Raw genomic sequence first — 17,541 nt, forward strand, 5'->3', positions numbered from 1 at the left:
TACATGGCACGATGTACTGGGGGACTCCGGGTTATTTCGATCATCTGTGCACTCGAATCATTACCAGACACTCAAATCAAAGCACGCGAGGGCTCTTGCATTTCGCCACCATCGAAATGTGGCCGCCGCGGCTCAGATCGAACCCGTGGCCACGAACTCAGCAGCGCAATGCCTGAGCCACTGACCAACCGCGGCGGGTGAAAATTCTAGCATCATCAAAGTGAACGTAGAGAAGAAATTTTCAAAATTATGGCTGATTGCACATGAATGAGGTGACACAAATCGCGTCATTTTAATAAATATTTGCGAGCGCATTTTCAGAACTTCATTAATACGAACTAAACAGCTGTTTAACTACATTCATAGCAGTACTGATAACGGATGGAGGTGTTATATATGTGTAATACTAAATATTAACAATGAAAATATCTTCTGCACCTGATGTGATATGAAACGAATTTTAACGCGCTATGCCGAGCTAAATCACATTTTTTCACTCGCCTATTAAAGATGTCGCTTGAATGGGGTGAAATACCAGGCGACTGGAGTACAACGCGCGCTGGACCAATATTTTTAATAATATAATAAGACAGCTGTTCTCTAGAATATTAGCGCCCGGTTTCTATAACCAGTACCTGCTGCTAATTATTAGAGCATGTTGTAGATTAAGTTCACAAATTTTTATTAAACAATAACGTGTTGCCATACTAACATGTATTCAAGAGAACTATGTATGCAATACCTTAGCTCGTGTCTACAGTGTGCGAATTTTCGAGAGTTCTATTTGCGTCCCTTAAACAACGGAATCAGTTTGTAAAAATATAAGAGGTTGTTTTATCTGTTCTAAGCGTTACTCCTAATGTCCCATTCGAAAGTGTGTTAAGGTCTTTATTGTTTCTAATGTTAAGTGATTTAGTAAATTGGAATGTTGGGCGAGCTGGTGCCTAACCATGACATCGTGCGGCCGAAGCAGCGCACTGACCAGGACAAAGCGGAGAGGCACAGAAACCCACGACACTCGGTGCACTCGCAAATACTTTATTTCAGCGCGGGTTTTTTACTTTAAAAGTGCTTTTAATCTTGCTTTTCATTTCTTTGACAATATGAAGTGTTTGTTCTCAAATAAAGGGGTGCGAGGGCAGTGAGTGTCGTGTGTTCTTGTGTCTCTCCGCTTTTTCCTGGTCAGTGCGTTGCTTCACACGCGCGGTATGGTGGTTAAGTGATTTACTTGATGCGGTACCGAAAGAAGCATTTGTTCGATCGCTTGGTGACAAATAAGTAGTTTCGGAAACGAATACATTCGGCGAGTGATCATGCTCTGCTGCAGAAAGTTTTTTCGATATAAATGAACGGTGCTAACGATGTGGAATGGAACTTACAAGGATAAAACGGTCTTCTTGCGAATAAAAAAAAGAAAAGGATGGCTAGCGATTTCATTCTCCCGTTATAAAAAGCGTTTCGAAGACGTTGGTCTTTACAAATATTTCCGTGTGACACTAACTAGCAAGTTTTCATGCTCAGTACGCATTTCAAACATCTGCAAGTCTGCGATCAGCAAAATGCAATTTGGCAGATCAGTTTCTATTTCATAAAAATGGGATTCGTTAAACACAAATCAAAGGTGCCACTAGAGAAACAAAAATAATAGCCTTTGATGCTTATATCAGGTACACGATTGAATAAGCTTGTATAATTTGGAAGACACATACTTAGAAGAAAATCGCTTAATTAGAAAGGGTGCTTATAAAAGAATTCTTTTTCAGTGCGCTGCTCGTAGCCTGTCGTTGTAATTCGTGTTTTCATTCTTGTTCTCAATTCTCTAGTGTTGCGTACCTTGTACCATTCTCTTATTTCAATCATGATGCATCTCGCTCTTGGCCAGAAACTAGGCCCGCAGTATCCGTAAATCATGAAATGAAAGCAAATAATATCATACCGCTTCCGTGGTTTGGATGGCGTCCTCGACAAGAACCCAGAAAACTCCCGTGGCTAGCATCAGAGCCTGGGCGACGCGCACCAAGTCGGGCATCTGGGTCGGCCGACGATACGTGGGTGTGACCACGTACACGGTCGGTATCGCAGGAGCTTTGGCTTCAGTGAACGTCTCTTCCGATGGTGGTGGCTTCCATTGCGGGCAGCCCACCGGTGAGTCACTGTTCGTCGTCCTCCAACCTCCGAATGTCCTGCTTTGATAGCCTGAAACATTTCATCGCCTCATTATCTTGCCTTCACGATGGCCGACAGTGGGAGATGGTTCTGAGTCAGTTGGAAAGTGGCACATCCATAACACATAAACAACATAACCGTCATGCTTTGTGCGTTTTATACTTACTGTTTCGTTAAAGAAAAACGGATAAGATGGGAAAAGCACACCTCCGTTTGGTGTGAACGTTATGGTGGGAGGGCACAACTTCATCAAAAGCATCCTTGACGACTTTGACGAAGCAAGGACTGTTCGCTTGGCTCTGCCAACGTGAGGACTCTGCCAACGAGAGGCCACCCTGCTTTGTCGTCTATGGCTAGGAGTAGCTTTAAAAAATATTTTGCCTTGCGTATTGAATGACTGAGAAAGTTGCTTGTGATTACTTTGGTGGCGACGAGGCCCTTGAGCATTGTTTTGCGTGATTTTCCTCGATACAGTGTACGAGAGGCAGTCGCTCGTGACTGCGCTAGCTCGTATTACTGAAAGACCATTCCCAGAGTAAATCATTTCGGAATCTCGACTTCACAAGCTATCGCAGCAGAGGGCTACGAATGCATTGTTGCAATTCTTACGGGCAACAAACCTGCGCAAGCGACTTTAGCCCCCACAAATGGTAGCCGTAATCATGTCCTGTAAACCAGAGCGCCGTAATGAATTTTTTTTCGTTCTGGTTTTCCTTCCGCTTCGCCAAAAACGTTTCAGTTCCGTTTCAACTACGAAGTGTAAAAATTACGGTTTCAACAATTTCAAACCGATTCATGTTCATTTGCATACCCAAAGAATATTAACGGAAAAACCATAATAATTTATTTTGCACCGAAATTTGACGATGCTCCAGAACTGCACGAAGAATTTAAAAAAGAGGTATGCCTGTTGTTTCGCATGTCCGACTAAAATATTATAATCTATGCGAAACGAAGCTTTTGTGAAGCAGTTCAATACATGCGGTGTAACGTCGTCTCAGCGATGCCGTAGAGAAAAAGGCGATGTTTGACGTTTTTTTCTGAGAACAGTGATGACGAGAGGTGCATGCACTGAGAAGTACGACGTATCCGTATGTAAATACATTTCACTATTCTATGACATTTGTGCCATACTAGTTCAGGAGGAATGGCCAAGAGTGAAACCGTAACCAAAGGCACATACCAAGAAGTGGTAATCCAAATATTATAAATTAAGAACATCTAATAAGCCGTCGAACGTTATTAACAGGTCTGTGGGCTTTAGAGATATCGACAAGGCGACATTTAAAATTAAATCCGGCGCGGCCCTGTGGCTGCCGCGTTGCGCTGCTAAGCTCGCGGTCGCGGGTTCGATCCCCTCCGCGGTGGCCGCATCCCGATGAGCGTGGAATGCAAGAACACTCGCATACCGTTCTTTAAGGGCATGTTTGGTGCGGCAAGCATCTGCCACAACGTGTCGTATTAGTACACGCCACGACACACCATCATTCAAATTTCGTCACACGCTTCGTCACGGGACGCTTCCGCCTGACGTAGCAGTGCGGACCGCTGGGTTTCGATATTGCTTGGATTGAGCGTTGAAATTCCTTGATGAATATCTTGAATTATGTGCAATTTTCGAGATAAAGAAAATATTGGTGCACTTAACGATGACGGCCTCCGTATTTGTCATATAATTAACTGCCTTTAATGCTGTGATAGAAAGGTTAATTAGCACATATTCATCAGTCTTTCTTTTAAACACACGTGACAAAGCATGTCCGCCTCTTCGAAAAGCGCCACGTTAACTACGCTCATGGCCTTTCTATAAAAAAAGAATAGTAAAGAAAAGAAGCAACATGTATAGAGCACAATTAGTATTAGCCCATTACGTCCAAATGCAAAGAAGTGTGTATGGGGTAAATGCTTTTGTTAGACGACATACATACTTGAATGAAACCACGCGCATTTAAACAATGAAGTTTCACTTGAGCGAATTCTTGGAGTATTATTTTTTACAAGGGCTCTGATATGTCGCATAAGTTGAGAAAAATGGAATTTTTATTTGTTGAAAAATTGAAGCTTCAAGTTCCCACCTGTTTAACGACTCAGTGAAAACGGCATTTGCGCTTCTGTAAGCCTTATCAGTGATAACTGCTGAAGCAGAAACAAATAATGCATAGCGTGTGACTTTAGAGTTGATGCTATAATTTTATATATACTATGATCTTTACAAAGTTGAAAAAACTGAGGTATGAAATGCGCGCTAACCGTACATCAATTCGCTGATTTGGTCGCTTGGCGTTCCGTATCATTGCAGCATGTACCGCGGTGCTATAAAGGCGAACGAAAACATTGAGTGACTTCAGTCGCTAATGGATTGTAATGCACGCTCACGTCTTTGTGAGTTCATGCTCCGTTTAACTCGCGTGAAATCCTGGTTGCGCATTAGCGCCAGGCATTTGATGAGAGAGCCTATATAACCCCCTTATGCGCGCGCCTGGGTTTATGTCGAAAGAACTGCGCCATGGCAATATAAGCTTAGTGTGCGTTCGTTAGTACTAGCTCTAAATCTTGCCGCAAGTAATAACAGTGCCACAAGAACTCGCATTTACGTTTTACTTTCTTTTATGATGCTCTTAAACTCAGACACCCGGCATACTTCAGTGGTTTTGCGGCATTTTCCCGAAATTCCCGGCAACCGTCCGTGGCTAAAGGCAATACAACTTTTTTATTTCTGATTGCGCATGCTTCTTTTTCAAATTTGTTTTCTGGAGACTGGAGGTATTTTGTGTGTATACGCGAACTCATTTTGTTGGTGGAGTGTGAGTACATTCTCAAATTTAGGACCGTTCGATATTAATTTGCGCGCGTCGCGCATGACGTGCATAAGGAATATATGAGGGTTGGAGACACATGGTCGATCCTGTTTTTGTAGGCACACAAGCGTCGAAGATGCTCACACACTGATATGCATACAGGAGACAGCGCTATGCATGAATGTCGCTTTAAAATATGCCCGTCATTTATTGATTATATAAACAAAAGCTGTCTTTTTGGCGTGATTGCAACATAATACCGTAGTTACTGCAAAAAGAAAAAAAAATGATTCTGCGGCCTTTTTTGTTGATCTGACAGTTTGAATTTGCGTCCTACTCACTGTTGATGTCATACACTAAACACGCTAAAGTAGTGTGATCTTTGGAAAAAGGAAATACCACGAATACTTAGAGTGAGCCAACCAAACATTATATGCCTTAATATTTCAACCTGACTTCATTGACTTCGCAACCTATGGCAAAAAAAAAAAAAAGAACTGCAAGAAAAGGGGGAAAGAAGTTTAATACACAGTAAGTGGTGCTCTCCTGTTTCGCCGAAAGCGTTTTCCACAAATTGCATTAGGTTGTGCGCTTGTTTCACTGGCGGGACTGTGGATTTTTTTTCATTTATTTCAGCTCGCACTTTTCAAAGCTTGTCGCACAGTGAACAGATAATTTACATCCGATAATTCATTGTAGAGAAACTCAAGTTTAGTGACGGTACATGAAAATGTCAAGTGGGGATCGTAGTTAAGGCAGAACATTATACGAGTAATTCCAGATGATGCGAACGCATCTGTCCCTAAAATATATATCGAAGTGTATATTGTTTCCCTTCGTTCAATCGATATTCACTAACCGCATAGAAAAAGGAGTGTTGCGCACACGAGGGCAGCAACGGCGAGCAGCATTCTTCCTCGTAGTGGCGACGCCATCACAGAACCGCTCCTGTGGAAGACAGAGAAAGATAAGTTCACCCAAATGCACAAATAGATGATCGCTAGATGTGAGCGTCGAGATTGTAAGCTCGGTATAAACAGTCAGTCCATGAAGAACATCAGGTATTTTAAGCCTGACAACCTTTCTTTTTATTGATATGAATAATGGGGAGATGTTGGTATTAATATATGGTGTTGTTTACTTCTGTTCACATTGCTAGTACTTGAATGCATCACATATTATCACAAATGTCACATAATGTTAGATAATATTCCAGAAGTAAACATTTTAAAATGCATATAGTAATGACACGTGTACTTATCTTTATCGGGCGACGACTTTTCGCCGCCTAACAAATGTAATAGCACAGCGCGGGTCGCGCCTGCATGTATCCGAAGTTTCTGGAAAGTTATCGATGCTTCTACCCGGCTGTGTGTAGTCGCCGAACCTTGTGTTATCTGGTTTCATCGCTTGACGCGAATGGTGTAGAACTTTGTGGATGGCACGCGGGTCCGAACGATTAGTCTGGAACGTTCGACGACTGCTGTATAAAAGCCGACGCGCTTGACCCGCTGATCAGATTTCCGACGTTCGCCGACCGTGTTCGCCGCTATCGCTGTGCTATAAGTGTAGCCTGTTTTTGTGGGCACAGGTTCGCCCAACAAAAGCTAGTTTTGTATTCCACCGTATTGCTGCTTTCTTCACCGTCGCTGCCACATGGCAATAAACTTGCTCATTATAGGTGTCAGAAATAGTGCAGATACAATAAAATGCGCAAAATGTCACAAGAGAGAGAAAGAAGTCATAAGGGAAAGGCTGGGCGGTACGAGTCTTTGCAAGCCACCTCACACAAGCGGTTCCTTGCCACAGTCCGGTTTTTCGTCTGGCAACATCGAGCAACTATGCACGAGGGACAGCCGCATCGACTACATATTGCACCGCCGGACTGGGGCAAGTTGGGGCACACCACCGCAACGACAGTGGTCACAAAAATCCCCTTCTTGACGCAGGTCGGTTACCTTCCGAACGCGGCTTGTGTCCGCTCTGGAAATCGCTGTTTTCTTGCGGTGTCGTGCCCCCCTTGTGTTATTGGAACTTGTTGTGGGCTGTTGTGTGAAATGTTATCTCCATACATCAATGCTAAAACAATTACTCTGCTCCTGTTGCTGTCGGGAGATGTAGAATTAAACCCAGGACCAAATGACGTTTCACCGCCGTCCATTGAAACTATTGCAAATGCCATATATCGCATAGAAACATCACAAAGCTCTGTTCTGTCCGAACTTTCTTTAATCCGAGCACCACAGAATAGCATCGAGACGCTCGTGACCAGCCTTTCGGCTCGCGTTGATGCCCTGGAGAAGACGAGATAGGTTTAACGAGACGATAAGTCAAACGAGATAGGTTTAAAGGCGGACGTGAATGGTAGCCTTGCAAAACTTTCCACTGAAATCAAAGTTCTTACCGAAAAATGCAATGATGCAGAAAATCGCCTGCGTCGTTCAAACTTACTTTTTTGTGGAATTCAAAATACAAAGGGTGAGACTTGGCTTGAGTCCCAGAAAAAAACAGTATCATTCTGCTCCGAGAAACTCAGTTTATCCGTTAGTACAGATGACTTGGAGCATGCACACCGACTTGGTCGTTACCAGCAAGACAAAACTAGGCCTATTATTGTAAAATATGCATGATTTAAAGTTAAATCGAGAATTCTTGCAGTGGCTTCTAAGCTCAAGGACACAAATTTTTCGATTCGCGAGGACTACTCAGCCAGAGTTCGACAGGCGCGAAGGAAACTTTATCTTCATGGACAACACAGCGGCAGATCATTTAAACTTCGCTTTGAAAAGCTGCTGCTTGATGGCAAGCAATTCACGTACAATGCTGAATCTGATTGTATAGTTGAACTGAGGGCATAGCGGTCACTGCGTCTCTCCAGGCATGCGCGTCCCTCTTCTCCCCCTCAGACCTGCCTCGCCTCGATTACTGTCCCTGTTTATCGGAATATGTCGGTCTTGCTCGCAAACATGCGTAGTTATCTGCCTAAGAAAGACGCCCTAGAATCTATTTTTAAAAGCAACAATACTGACCTCGCTATACTTACGGAATCTTGGCTGCATCCAAATATTGCTGACTACGAGCTACTAAATGATAGCCAAACATACGCTGTTCACAGGCTTGACAGGTTGGGGCGCAGGGGAGGCGGCATTTTGATTTTTGACAGAAAGTGTTCCTTCATATGTCACCAAATTGAACTGTCAACATGAAATTTTGTGTGTAAATATATCACTTCGGTCAAGTATGACTGTGATTATTGCTTGTTATCGCGCTCCTGACTGTGATGTTTCTTTCAAACATGAACTACATTCTGTACTAGCGAATCTTTACTCACGCTTCCCGTCTGCCAATTTTATGCTCCATGGCGATTTTAATTTTCCGGACATTAACTGGGCAAATGTAGAGGCACATAACCGGCAATCCAAAGATTTTCTTGACACAATCCTTACATTCAACTTTACTCAGATGGTTAATATGGCAACCCGTGGGGAGAACATTCTAGGCCTTGTCCTTGTTTCTAACCCCAAAGTTATAAAATCGCTATCATCCACTGCTGGTCTAAGCGACCACAAATTACTGCTATTTAATCTCTGCATCCCAGTTCCTTTCAGACATCCCTCCACCAAATACATTATGGACTACAACAAAGCAGATTTTAGTAAAATTAACACTGAATTGAGCACATTTTCAATTTTTTTTCATGAGACTGCTCCTTCTCGTACAGTAGATGAAAACTGGTTGCTATTTAAGAATAAATTATTATGGCTTGTTGAGAGACATGTGCCTCTTGTTCGCATTCGCGGTGATTTAGGAAAACCCTGGTTTTCTAACACACTTCGGAGGCTGTCGGGAAGGAAAAAAAAACGTCTGTTTCGTGATGCAAAACGCTCTAAATCTTGTTCAAAGTGGGACAAGTACTTCAAATGCCTGCGCAAATACAGTAGCACTTTGAGAAGATCCAAAAACAAGTTCTTCCACCGCGATTTGCCTAACATCATACGTGTCAACCCTAAAAAATTTTGGAATATCCTGAAACTAAACAATAGCTCTAATAACATTTCCTTGACTTATCCTGACGGTTCAAACGTGTCGCTTGATCAGCAGTCAGATATAATGAACTCATTTTTTTCTTCTGTTTTCACTCGTGAGCCTGCACTGAAGGACTTTGATTTGCCCAGCCACAGTTTTCCCCTCATGTTTCCCATTACGATTAATTCTCAAGGCATTATGAAACTTATTGATAACCTAAAGATTTCTAGTGCCCCCGGGCCGGATAACATCACTGCTATGATACTAAAAGGTACGAAAGCAATTTCCAGTCTAATATTACAAATAATTTTTACCCAGTCCATTACTGATAGTTCACTTCCAAATGACTGGAAGATTAGTAAACTGGTACCGGTATATAAGTCAGGCAGCCACACTGATCCTTCCAACTATCGCCCCATTTCCCTAACGAGTATTCGCTGTAAACTCCTAGAACGTATAATATATTCGCAAATAGCATGTCATCTCGGTGATCATTCTTTTTTTCACAATCAGCATAGTTTTCGGCCTGGTTTCTCATGCGATACACAGCTTTTTGAATTTATTACTGAACTTCACCTGAACTTAGACTCATCACTTCAAACTGACGTCATATATCTAGACTTCGCCAAAGCATTTGACTGCGTTCCCCATCAGCGGCTTTTGGCCAAACTTTCATGCCTCGGTCTCGACCCTCTCGCACTGTCATAGATCCGTTGCTTTCGTACTAATCGATTCCAGTACACAGCTATCGGAAATCATTGCTCAGCCACTACTAGCGTCATCTCCGGAGTACCACAGGGGTCCGTCCTCGGTCCCCTTCTCTTTCTCATCTTCACAAACGACCTTCCCAAAGGCATATCATACAATATCCGACTTTTTGCAGATGACTGCGTAATCTACCGTCGCATATTACAGACCCAACCGACCATGCAATGCTCCAAAAAAGACTTACATTCATTAGAAACCTGGTGTGCCAACTGTTTAATGAAACTTAACATCTCCAAATGCAAAGTTATGCAGGTATCCCGTAAACACTCTAACAAGGATCACCCGTACCTTTTAAACTAGACAGCCCTATCCACCGTTGAATCGTATCGTTGTCTCGGTATCACTATTAATAGCAAGTTGACATGGTCCGACCATATAACAAAATTGGCTACCGACACCAATAAATCACTTGGTTACGTCAGACGCAGCCTTGCGCTGTGCCCCTCATCCACAAGAAAACTAGCTTATGAAACTTTTATTCGGAGTAAACTTGAATACGCCTCAGCTATTTGAAGCCCGCACCAAGCTTACTTAATTAATATATTAGAATCAATACAAAATCGTGCCGCTAGATTCATCACTTCCAGGTACAGCCGTGAAGAAAGTGTCAGTGCGATTAAATCATCTCTAGGACTCGAACCATTGGTGTTGCGTCGGAAAATTGCAAAACTGTGCCTTTTCCAGCGACTGTATTATAACCTCCACGAACTGCATGGAAGCCTTCTACTCCCACCAACCTGTCTATCTCGTCGCCTTTTTAACTCTTGCAGCATCCAGCGCCTGTATGGTTCAACACTTTCCTTTAGTCAATCGTTTTTGCCTAGCGCCATTATAGAGTGGAACAACTTACCAGATAGAGTCGTCAATGAGCGCAACGCCATTATCTTCAAGCAGCTGCTTACTGATCACCTTAAACCCTAACCTTATAATGACCGTACTGTGCCTTCATTCTTTTGCGATTGCCGTCTCACATTGTGACTGTTCTGCTGATTTGCTTTTGCATTCTATTCAGTGTGCCTCCGGGCTTTTTTGTTTGTTTGTTTTAATACGAATCCACAGGCTGAGTCTTGTAAGAAATTGTGACCATATCTTTGTTTCTATCCTTATCTTCTGTAAACCCCCTCCCCCTTATGCATATACCCCGACAGGGGTCTATAAAGAAAAATAAATGATGATGATGATGATGCTGATGATGATGAATCAGTAGGCGTTTGTGAAGGGAACTCCTACTCGCAGGTGGCATAGTAGCGCTTCTTCCCGCCGGTTACAACCAGGTAAAAGTTGCAATGTCATATGCGGGTCTATGGTATATAGGCACCGGTTGGTGAACTCGAGTGTGTTCCATTTCCTTAGAGTAATAATATGGGCAAGACCGCTGAGGTGCCGCGCTGCATCCGTTCTCGACAACAGTGTCGAGGTGCTTTCGCATACATCATGTGCCTCACATGCAACTTTGTCGGCACTTTACCAGGAATGTTGCAGTGCCCAGGTAGCAACTGAAATACATTTTTCGTGACCTCTGTCCACCGCTTGATGGTAGCATAATTGCATCTCTGCTGTATATGGGCTGCAACGAAAAAGTGATAAGCGCGATTACAGGGCTGGCTTTGAGTCACAGTATAGATAGCCCAGTGATTTGGTGATTGTTGCTGCAGTGGACCGCGTCGATGTTGTGACGTGGCTGATCTTGAACTTCTTACAGATTGGCATCGACGGAATGACCACCACACCAGTAGAGTTGGTTAGAGTCCAAGAGTCATCTGTATAAATATGAACTCGATTGGAGTGTATGAATCATACATTAGATCTAGAGCGGCCTGATTCAGGGCACAAGTCGACAAGTCGGGCTTCTTTCCAACTGATGAAATGGAAAGCCGTACTTGTGGCGGTAGGAGACACCACAAAGGACAAGGTGATCTTGCTGCAGGCGTAAAATCGGATGGAAGAGAGGATCAGTACAAGGCTACAAAGCCCGAAAAAGTTGCCTCTGGTCCACTTTCCGAGACAAAAGCCATACGTTAAGACTATAGTAGGCAAAGGTGACGAAGATGATTTCTTAGGGTGTCTGTGGCGATATACGTACTGATGGGATGTTCCCTGGCGATGGCAATTGTTGCGGCTGTTAAAGCGCATCGCGGTAGACAGAGACATGTTCTATGCGCTTGAGCTTGCATGCTCTCAATAACTCTGAGATTTGTCCTCCAGGTGCTTGACAGCACCGGAGGGCTGTAACGCAGAAAATCCATGAAAAACGCTTTGTACAGTGGAGTGCATAAGTCTAGAAGCCACGGCATATGAAAAAAAATTAATTTCTCCTAGCACAGCCGTGCCAACATGAAATTGTATTTAAATAACACGTCAAGCAGGCGCACGTGTGAAGTACACTTGATTTCAGTCTTTATGCCTAGGCTGAGAAGAAAAAAAAAAGGAAATTTAGCGGCAACTCTGCTCCTTAAATTTTTGCCCTTAACTGCACATTTGAATCACAGAACACACCGCTGGTCCCCATAACTTTCCAGCAATAGCTTTGAAAAGACGACTGATCGAGAGGAGTCTCTTCCTTAGGTAGGATAGATGGGGTCTCAAGGAGAGATCGCGATCGACAATGATACCTAAAAATTGATGGGTTTGCTTGTGCAAGATAGGCTGGCCATTGATTGACACCGGTTATTCAATCATCGATTTTTGCGTGAAAGCGACTAATGCGCACTTTTCTGTTGAAACTCGGAGGCCCTTTGTTTCTGAAGATAATTAGACGTCATCGTTGCAGCCTTTTGTAACCTTGCGCGAACTTACGGGCGAGTTACTCCTGAAGCCCAGATGCAGATGTCATCTGCGTAAATTTCGATTGACCGACCTAGGCAGGAATTCCGCCAGGCCAGTCATAGCCAGGTTGAACAAAACCGGGCTTAAGATGCCACCTTGTGGAACTCCATGGCTGGTGTATAGTGGTCAGTAGATTTACCATCCTCGGCGAATGCAAGGAAGCTTCTTTGGGTCAGGTAGCTCCGCCGTGATACGCCGTGCTTAATTCGCACGGTGTATCCACTTCGAACGAATTATCTGGACAGGACCAGTTCAGAGATATTATTTCTCAAAATGTTTGACGAAATGCATTGGCGTCCCAGTTACTTATTAAGAAACCACTGATTTATGCATTGAAGCACGATAGTGCCTATACTTTGTAGATTAAAATATATGGCGTGAGGTAATTAAGAAGTTAATTAGATTAACTACATGAACTATTCAATTGAACATTCTGATTTCTGGTAGAAGTAATTGCCCCCTCACCGAGTAATTTAGATCAAGGGCTAGAATTGTCCTATTTGCCATAGGCAATCTTCACAAAATTTGGTGCAGCTAAAGTAAAAAAAAAAACACCTGTGTATACGACACAGCATCATTTGTTTGCCAGCCACCATGAACCTATCTCATTTTTTTAGTCATTCCACAGACTATTCGATATCTGTAACGGCAAGAGACGGTGGTGGATATGTGGTATTTATTTTTAGTACTCACGAGGCGCCAATATATAGATATGGTTTTGTATATTGCTGTGAATGGCACATGTTTCTCTCTTTATCAATTTTAATGGTGCAGGATGTTTGTTGTGTTGACAATAAGCGTGTCGAGTAATTAGGCGGAGCACATGCCTGCACAATTCAGTTGGCGTAACGGGAAATGGGGGATGCCGTGTCTCTGAAATGACAAGAGAACTGGAGGTTACACGAGGGGCACCCAAACACGCTTGAAGACTCCTTGCTAGCAATTTACGGCCCTCCTCTGATGGGCAGAAAACAAGTGGGATCCTTGTATACAAGGAAAACAAGTGGTTTTCCTTGTATGCCACAAAAGTGAAATGCACATCATCACGAGCAGTATATTTTTCGCTTGGCTCGTAGGGCAATGTCTTGTTAAATGCAGGGCTTCTTAGCTTAACTTTCACTGGCCTCGATCATGTTCACGGGATGTGCGCCAGCGCTTACTGCGGCGTCAATAACTGGTCGCACCAGCTTGATGATACTGTTCGCATGTTGCCCTACATCCGACTGTTGGGCCAATTTACTGGCATTCATCTGTGCTCTCAGAACGCGCTGCCGGTCATAAGGCTAGTGGCGGTGTACATGAAATAAACATAGATGCATATAGTATATAGCATTGTATTAGAAATAAAGCTTTAGTTGAAAGTCAGCGCTTGCGTATGTCGTTTACCTTATGTCTCATCCTTTGTTTCTGCGCTACGGCGTTACGTCATAGAATACCAACGAGCCCGATCTCTTAACACCGTCTCCAGTCCTGAGACGCCCGCAGGACTAGTCGCGGTGGCCTTAAGATGCCGTTGGGCTCGTGAGAGCCACCTGACCGTGGAGTGTTTGACTGCTTCGCGGCACTCGTGTGCCATTAGAACGCGTTGACTGGCACAGTGATCTTGCCGCCCTCGTCTGCTGGCCCCAGTGCTTCAGGGCGCGCCGAAACAGAAGTGAATCTAGAGTCTAAGGCACCGGAACGGTGATGGAGGTCTTGATGGCCAAGTCACTGGTTGCAAGGGCCCTCTGGTAGCTTAAGTTCAATGACTAAGAAAAAAAATACTTAAGCGCCTAAGAATCGGCAATCGAACTTCCTTTCTCCTTTGTTTTAAAATATTAGCTTATTCTTAGCTCTTTTTAACTTTTACCTCGTTAGCAGTTGTGGGCCGATCCCGGAGGTAGTGCTGTGCTGAAGAAAGGCACTGCCTCTAATACAAAATTCTCCGACAGGCAGAGGAATCTTCTCAATACTAGCAACGGAAAAACCTGCGAACACACGATGAAACATCGAGTTCGGCGGAAAGAGAGAGAGAAACAACTTTATTTGCCACTGCAGGGTTGGAAGTTAGGGCAGGTAGGCCTAGTGTGGCTCCCAGGTGGTGGCGACGTCTTGGGCCCACGAGACCCGTGTCAGTTGTGTTTTCTTGTCTGCTCTTGTCAGTAGCAGGTTAAACCCTCCTCGGAGGGAGCTGGCAGTAATGATTGTGGGGGAGGGTTACCCTCGCATCCCCAGAGAATGTGTGCCCGAGTGGCGAACACTGCGTGGTCGCACTTAGTACAGACGGGGCCGTAATCCCCGTGAGTGATTAAATAAAGCCTAGAATGACTGAGAATGGAATCGGTCTGCAGTCTGCGAAGCATGGTGACTTGCACTCGGTCGAGGTCGGGGTGGGGAGGCGGGTACACGGACCTCGTCTCCTTGTAGAAGTTTGTAATGTCAGCATAGGGTTTGGGGGCCTCTGCGAGAGCATCCGGGTTCGAGGGGCCGGCCTCCCGGTTAATTAGGCCTCGGGCTAAACGGTTGACCCCGTCGTTCCCAGTGTTCCCCGCGTGAGCAGGTACCCACACTAAGTTTACAGTTCTGTCGAGAGCGCAACCGCGGAGGATAGCCTGCTAAGTCGTGCGTTATTCAACCCAGTGATGGCGCAGTTACCTTGCCGTCTTTTCGAATATGTTATCTTTCCGAACATATCTCAATATAGGCATATGATATTTGCAGTTGAACGTCAGGATAAACACTTCAAATCATAGAAGCTTTGCGAACGGCGCTAATGTAATTGAGTTTCTTATAGAATGCGAGCATAAGCTTGTTTGCTGAAAAGTCAGCAGTCCTACCATTCACACTAAAACCTCTTAATGATTGCAACATCTCTCTTAACGGTCATTTGTTGGAAATAGAGAAAATTCATCCATTTCTTTAAAAAACTCTTGATCGGAGCTGGATTTAGTATGCTCACTGTGTGGTTAGTATGGATCCATTAGATGGAAGCTACAAAAGAAAAAGTGAGCAGTGTTATCCGAATTCTGAGACATCTGCCCTCCGTGGTGAAGTCCCATCGATAACATGTTGAAGTGTCAGATCAATTTAGTACGATCAGCTTTAGGATATTGATTGCGAGTCAGCAACGGTGTGTCACGCTTATGAGACAAGTTGCAGTTGTGGATTGCAAGAAGTCTTCAACCTTTACTAGGAGTTCCTAAGTCGACGTCAAGCACACTTGTCGTCTCACAAGCAAAGAGCCCCTAGTGACTGTATTGAGGAAGGGCGAGACACTACGGCATTTCTTTATATATTTACTCAGCATCAGTGCCACAAGTTATCGGAAGTGTTGCCATTGAGAAATGGGTGTAATTTACATTCACAAGTGGTTGGGTACCAATCAATTGTTCTCGTTCTTGAACACGGCGATGAATTACTGCGATCATGGATATATCTAAAGCTTGAAGTTTTGGTAAACAACGAGGAAATGAAGAAACAGTATGAAGTTTCTCATTCGTTGCGTTAAAATTAGTAATGTTTCAAATGTACAACCTACACGCCGGTGCAAGACAGGTGTACATAGATTGCTCGTGCACCAAAGGCAATTCAGAGGATGAATTTGCCATACTAACATTAAGAATACCACGCATGTTTAGGCTCTGTCGTGTTGCCACAACAACAACGGCAGAACTCTACGCGATATTGGGAGCGAATATGTTTATTGCGGCTAGTCAGCCTCAAGATAAATTACTAGCGTGCGCAGATTCAGTGTGGCACTTGAGCGGCTTAGTAACGTTCAGACAAAAAAAAAGTCGCGGTTTCGCCGGTAAGGCGAACACCGATTGCGATAGCAAATTAGTAAGTACCTATACGAAGTAAGAATAGTAGTTTTATCACCCGTATAAATTTGCAAACATTCACTTACTAAATCAACAGCGATGTAATGTGTATGCGCGACTGAACGTGGACGTAGAAAGAAACAGACACACAGAGACAGACAGCGCTTTCTCTGTGTGTCTGTTTCTTTCTACTTCCTCTTTCAGTCGCGCTTACACATTTTATCATGGATTTAGACCAACTAGTCCGCCAACGTGTTTTAACTAAATTAGCAAGTACAGTGTCACGCGAGCACTGGTAAACATGAACACATCTCGCTCGATGGGCGCGAAAAATCGCTATCGAAATGTTGAATCACGGCAGCAGCAGCGATCAAATTGACCTTCGTATATCTTTCGTTTCAGCGGGAACGAAACGTCGCAAGCACAACGGATACGGAGCTGCCGGCATTACGCGCACTCTGCAAACATCGCAAATCGCTTTGAAGATAAGGCCCGCGCGGGCGCGCACTTTGGCCATGTTGCAGATCGCTTTCAAGATGCGGCGGCCTCACGGCAGCGTCGTAAGCAAGCAGCCACCGGACAACACCCCCGCTCCCTCGCTTCACCTCCGTGCCTCGCGCGTGACAAGAGAGGGCGCGCTACGGGACCGCCTCACTCGCACACGCGAGATTGAGCCGTGTTCGCCGGCTCACCCTCGCACGCTTTCACTCGCACATACAGCGTACGGTGCGCAGCGACGATTTTATCGCCCTTCGACTTTTTACGGAACCTCACGGCGACGGTGACGCTGACACCCACGGCAGAAATGCGGCGGGAGTGTCCATACAATTGCTATCGCATTAAAGGTGCACCTAGTAATGCAACCGGGAAAACTGTTGAACTGACACAACTAGCAGGAACTAGCGGTCACGAAATTGCATTTCAGTGGTTTCTCAATCATATCGGCATGACTGCAAATGAGCATTAAATAAATGAAGTTGGAAACATATTATGAAAGCTATCAGAGGGAAGATAACGAAAGTGTCAAGCGTAAGAGGAGCGTAAGAGTGCAAAGCCTCTGCAAATACGCGTCTTTCAAGAACACTATATAGAAATATATTTCTTGCAATGCGAATCGTATTCTACCGCCTCTGGTTCGGATTGTACATCATCAGGGT

The 17,541-nt window shown here is 44.2% G+C and overlaps 1 protein-coding gene across 1 annotated transcript in view; it reads right to left on the reverse strand.

The window, feature by feature from the left end:
* The window catches only part of LOC126531679 (galactosylgalactosylxylosylprotein 3-beta-glucuronosyltransferase S-like), a 175,896-nt gene that overhangs the window by 5,854 nt on the left and 152,501 nt on the right, over window positions 1–17,541 (reverse strand). Inside the window, exons 3-4 of the mRNA XM_055071375.1 lie at window positions 5,824–5,912; window positions 1,937–2,196 (exon numbers count right to left, since the gene is read on the reverse strand). Coding sequence (XP_054927350.1) covers window positions 1,937–2,196; window positions 5,824–5,899 — 336 coding nt within the window. The 5' untranslated portion in view covers window positions 5,900–5,912. The remainder of the gene's footprint in view (window positions 1–1,936; window positions 2,197–5,823; window positions 5,913–17,541) is intronic.

Source organism: Dermacentor andersoni, chromosome 5 (assembly GCF_023375885.2).
Source record: "Dermacentor andersoni chromosome 5, qqDerAnde1_hic_scaffold, whole genome shotgun sequence".
Taxonomy (NCBI): Eukaryota; Metazoa; Arthropoda; class Arachnida; order Ixodida; family Ixodidae; genus Dermacentor; species Dermacentor andersoni.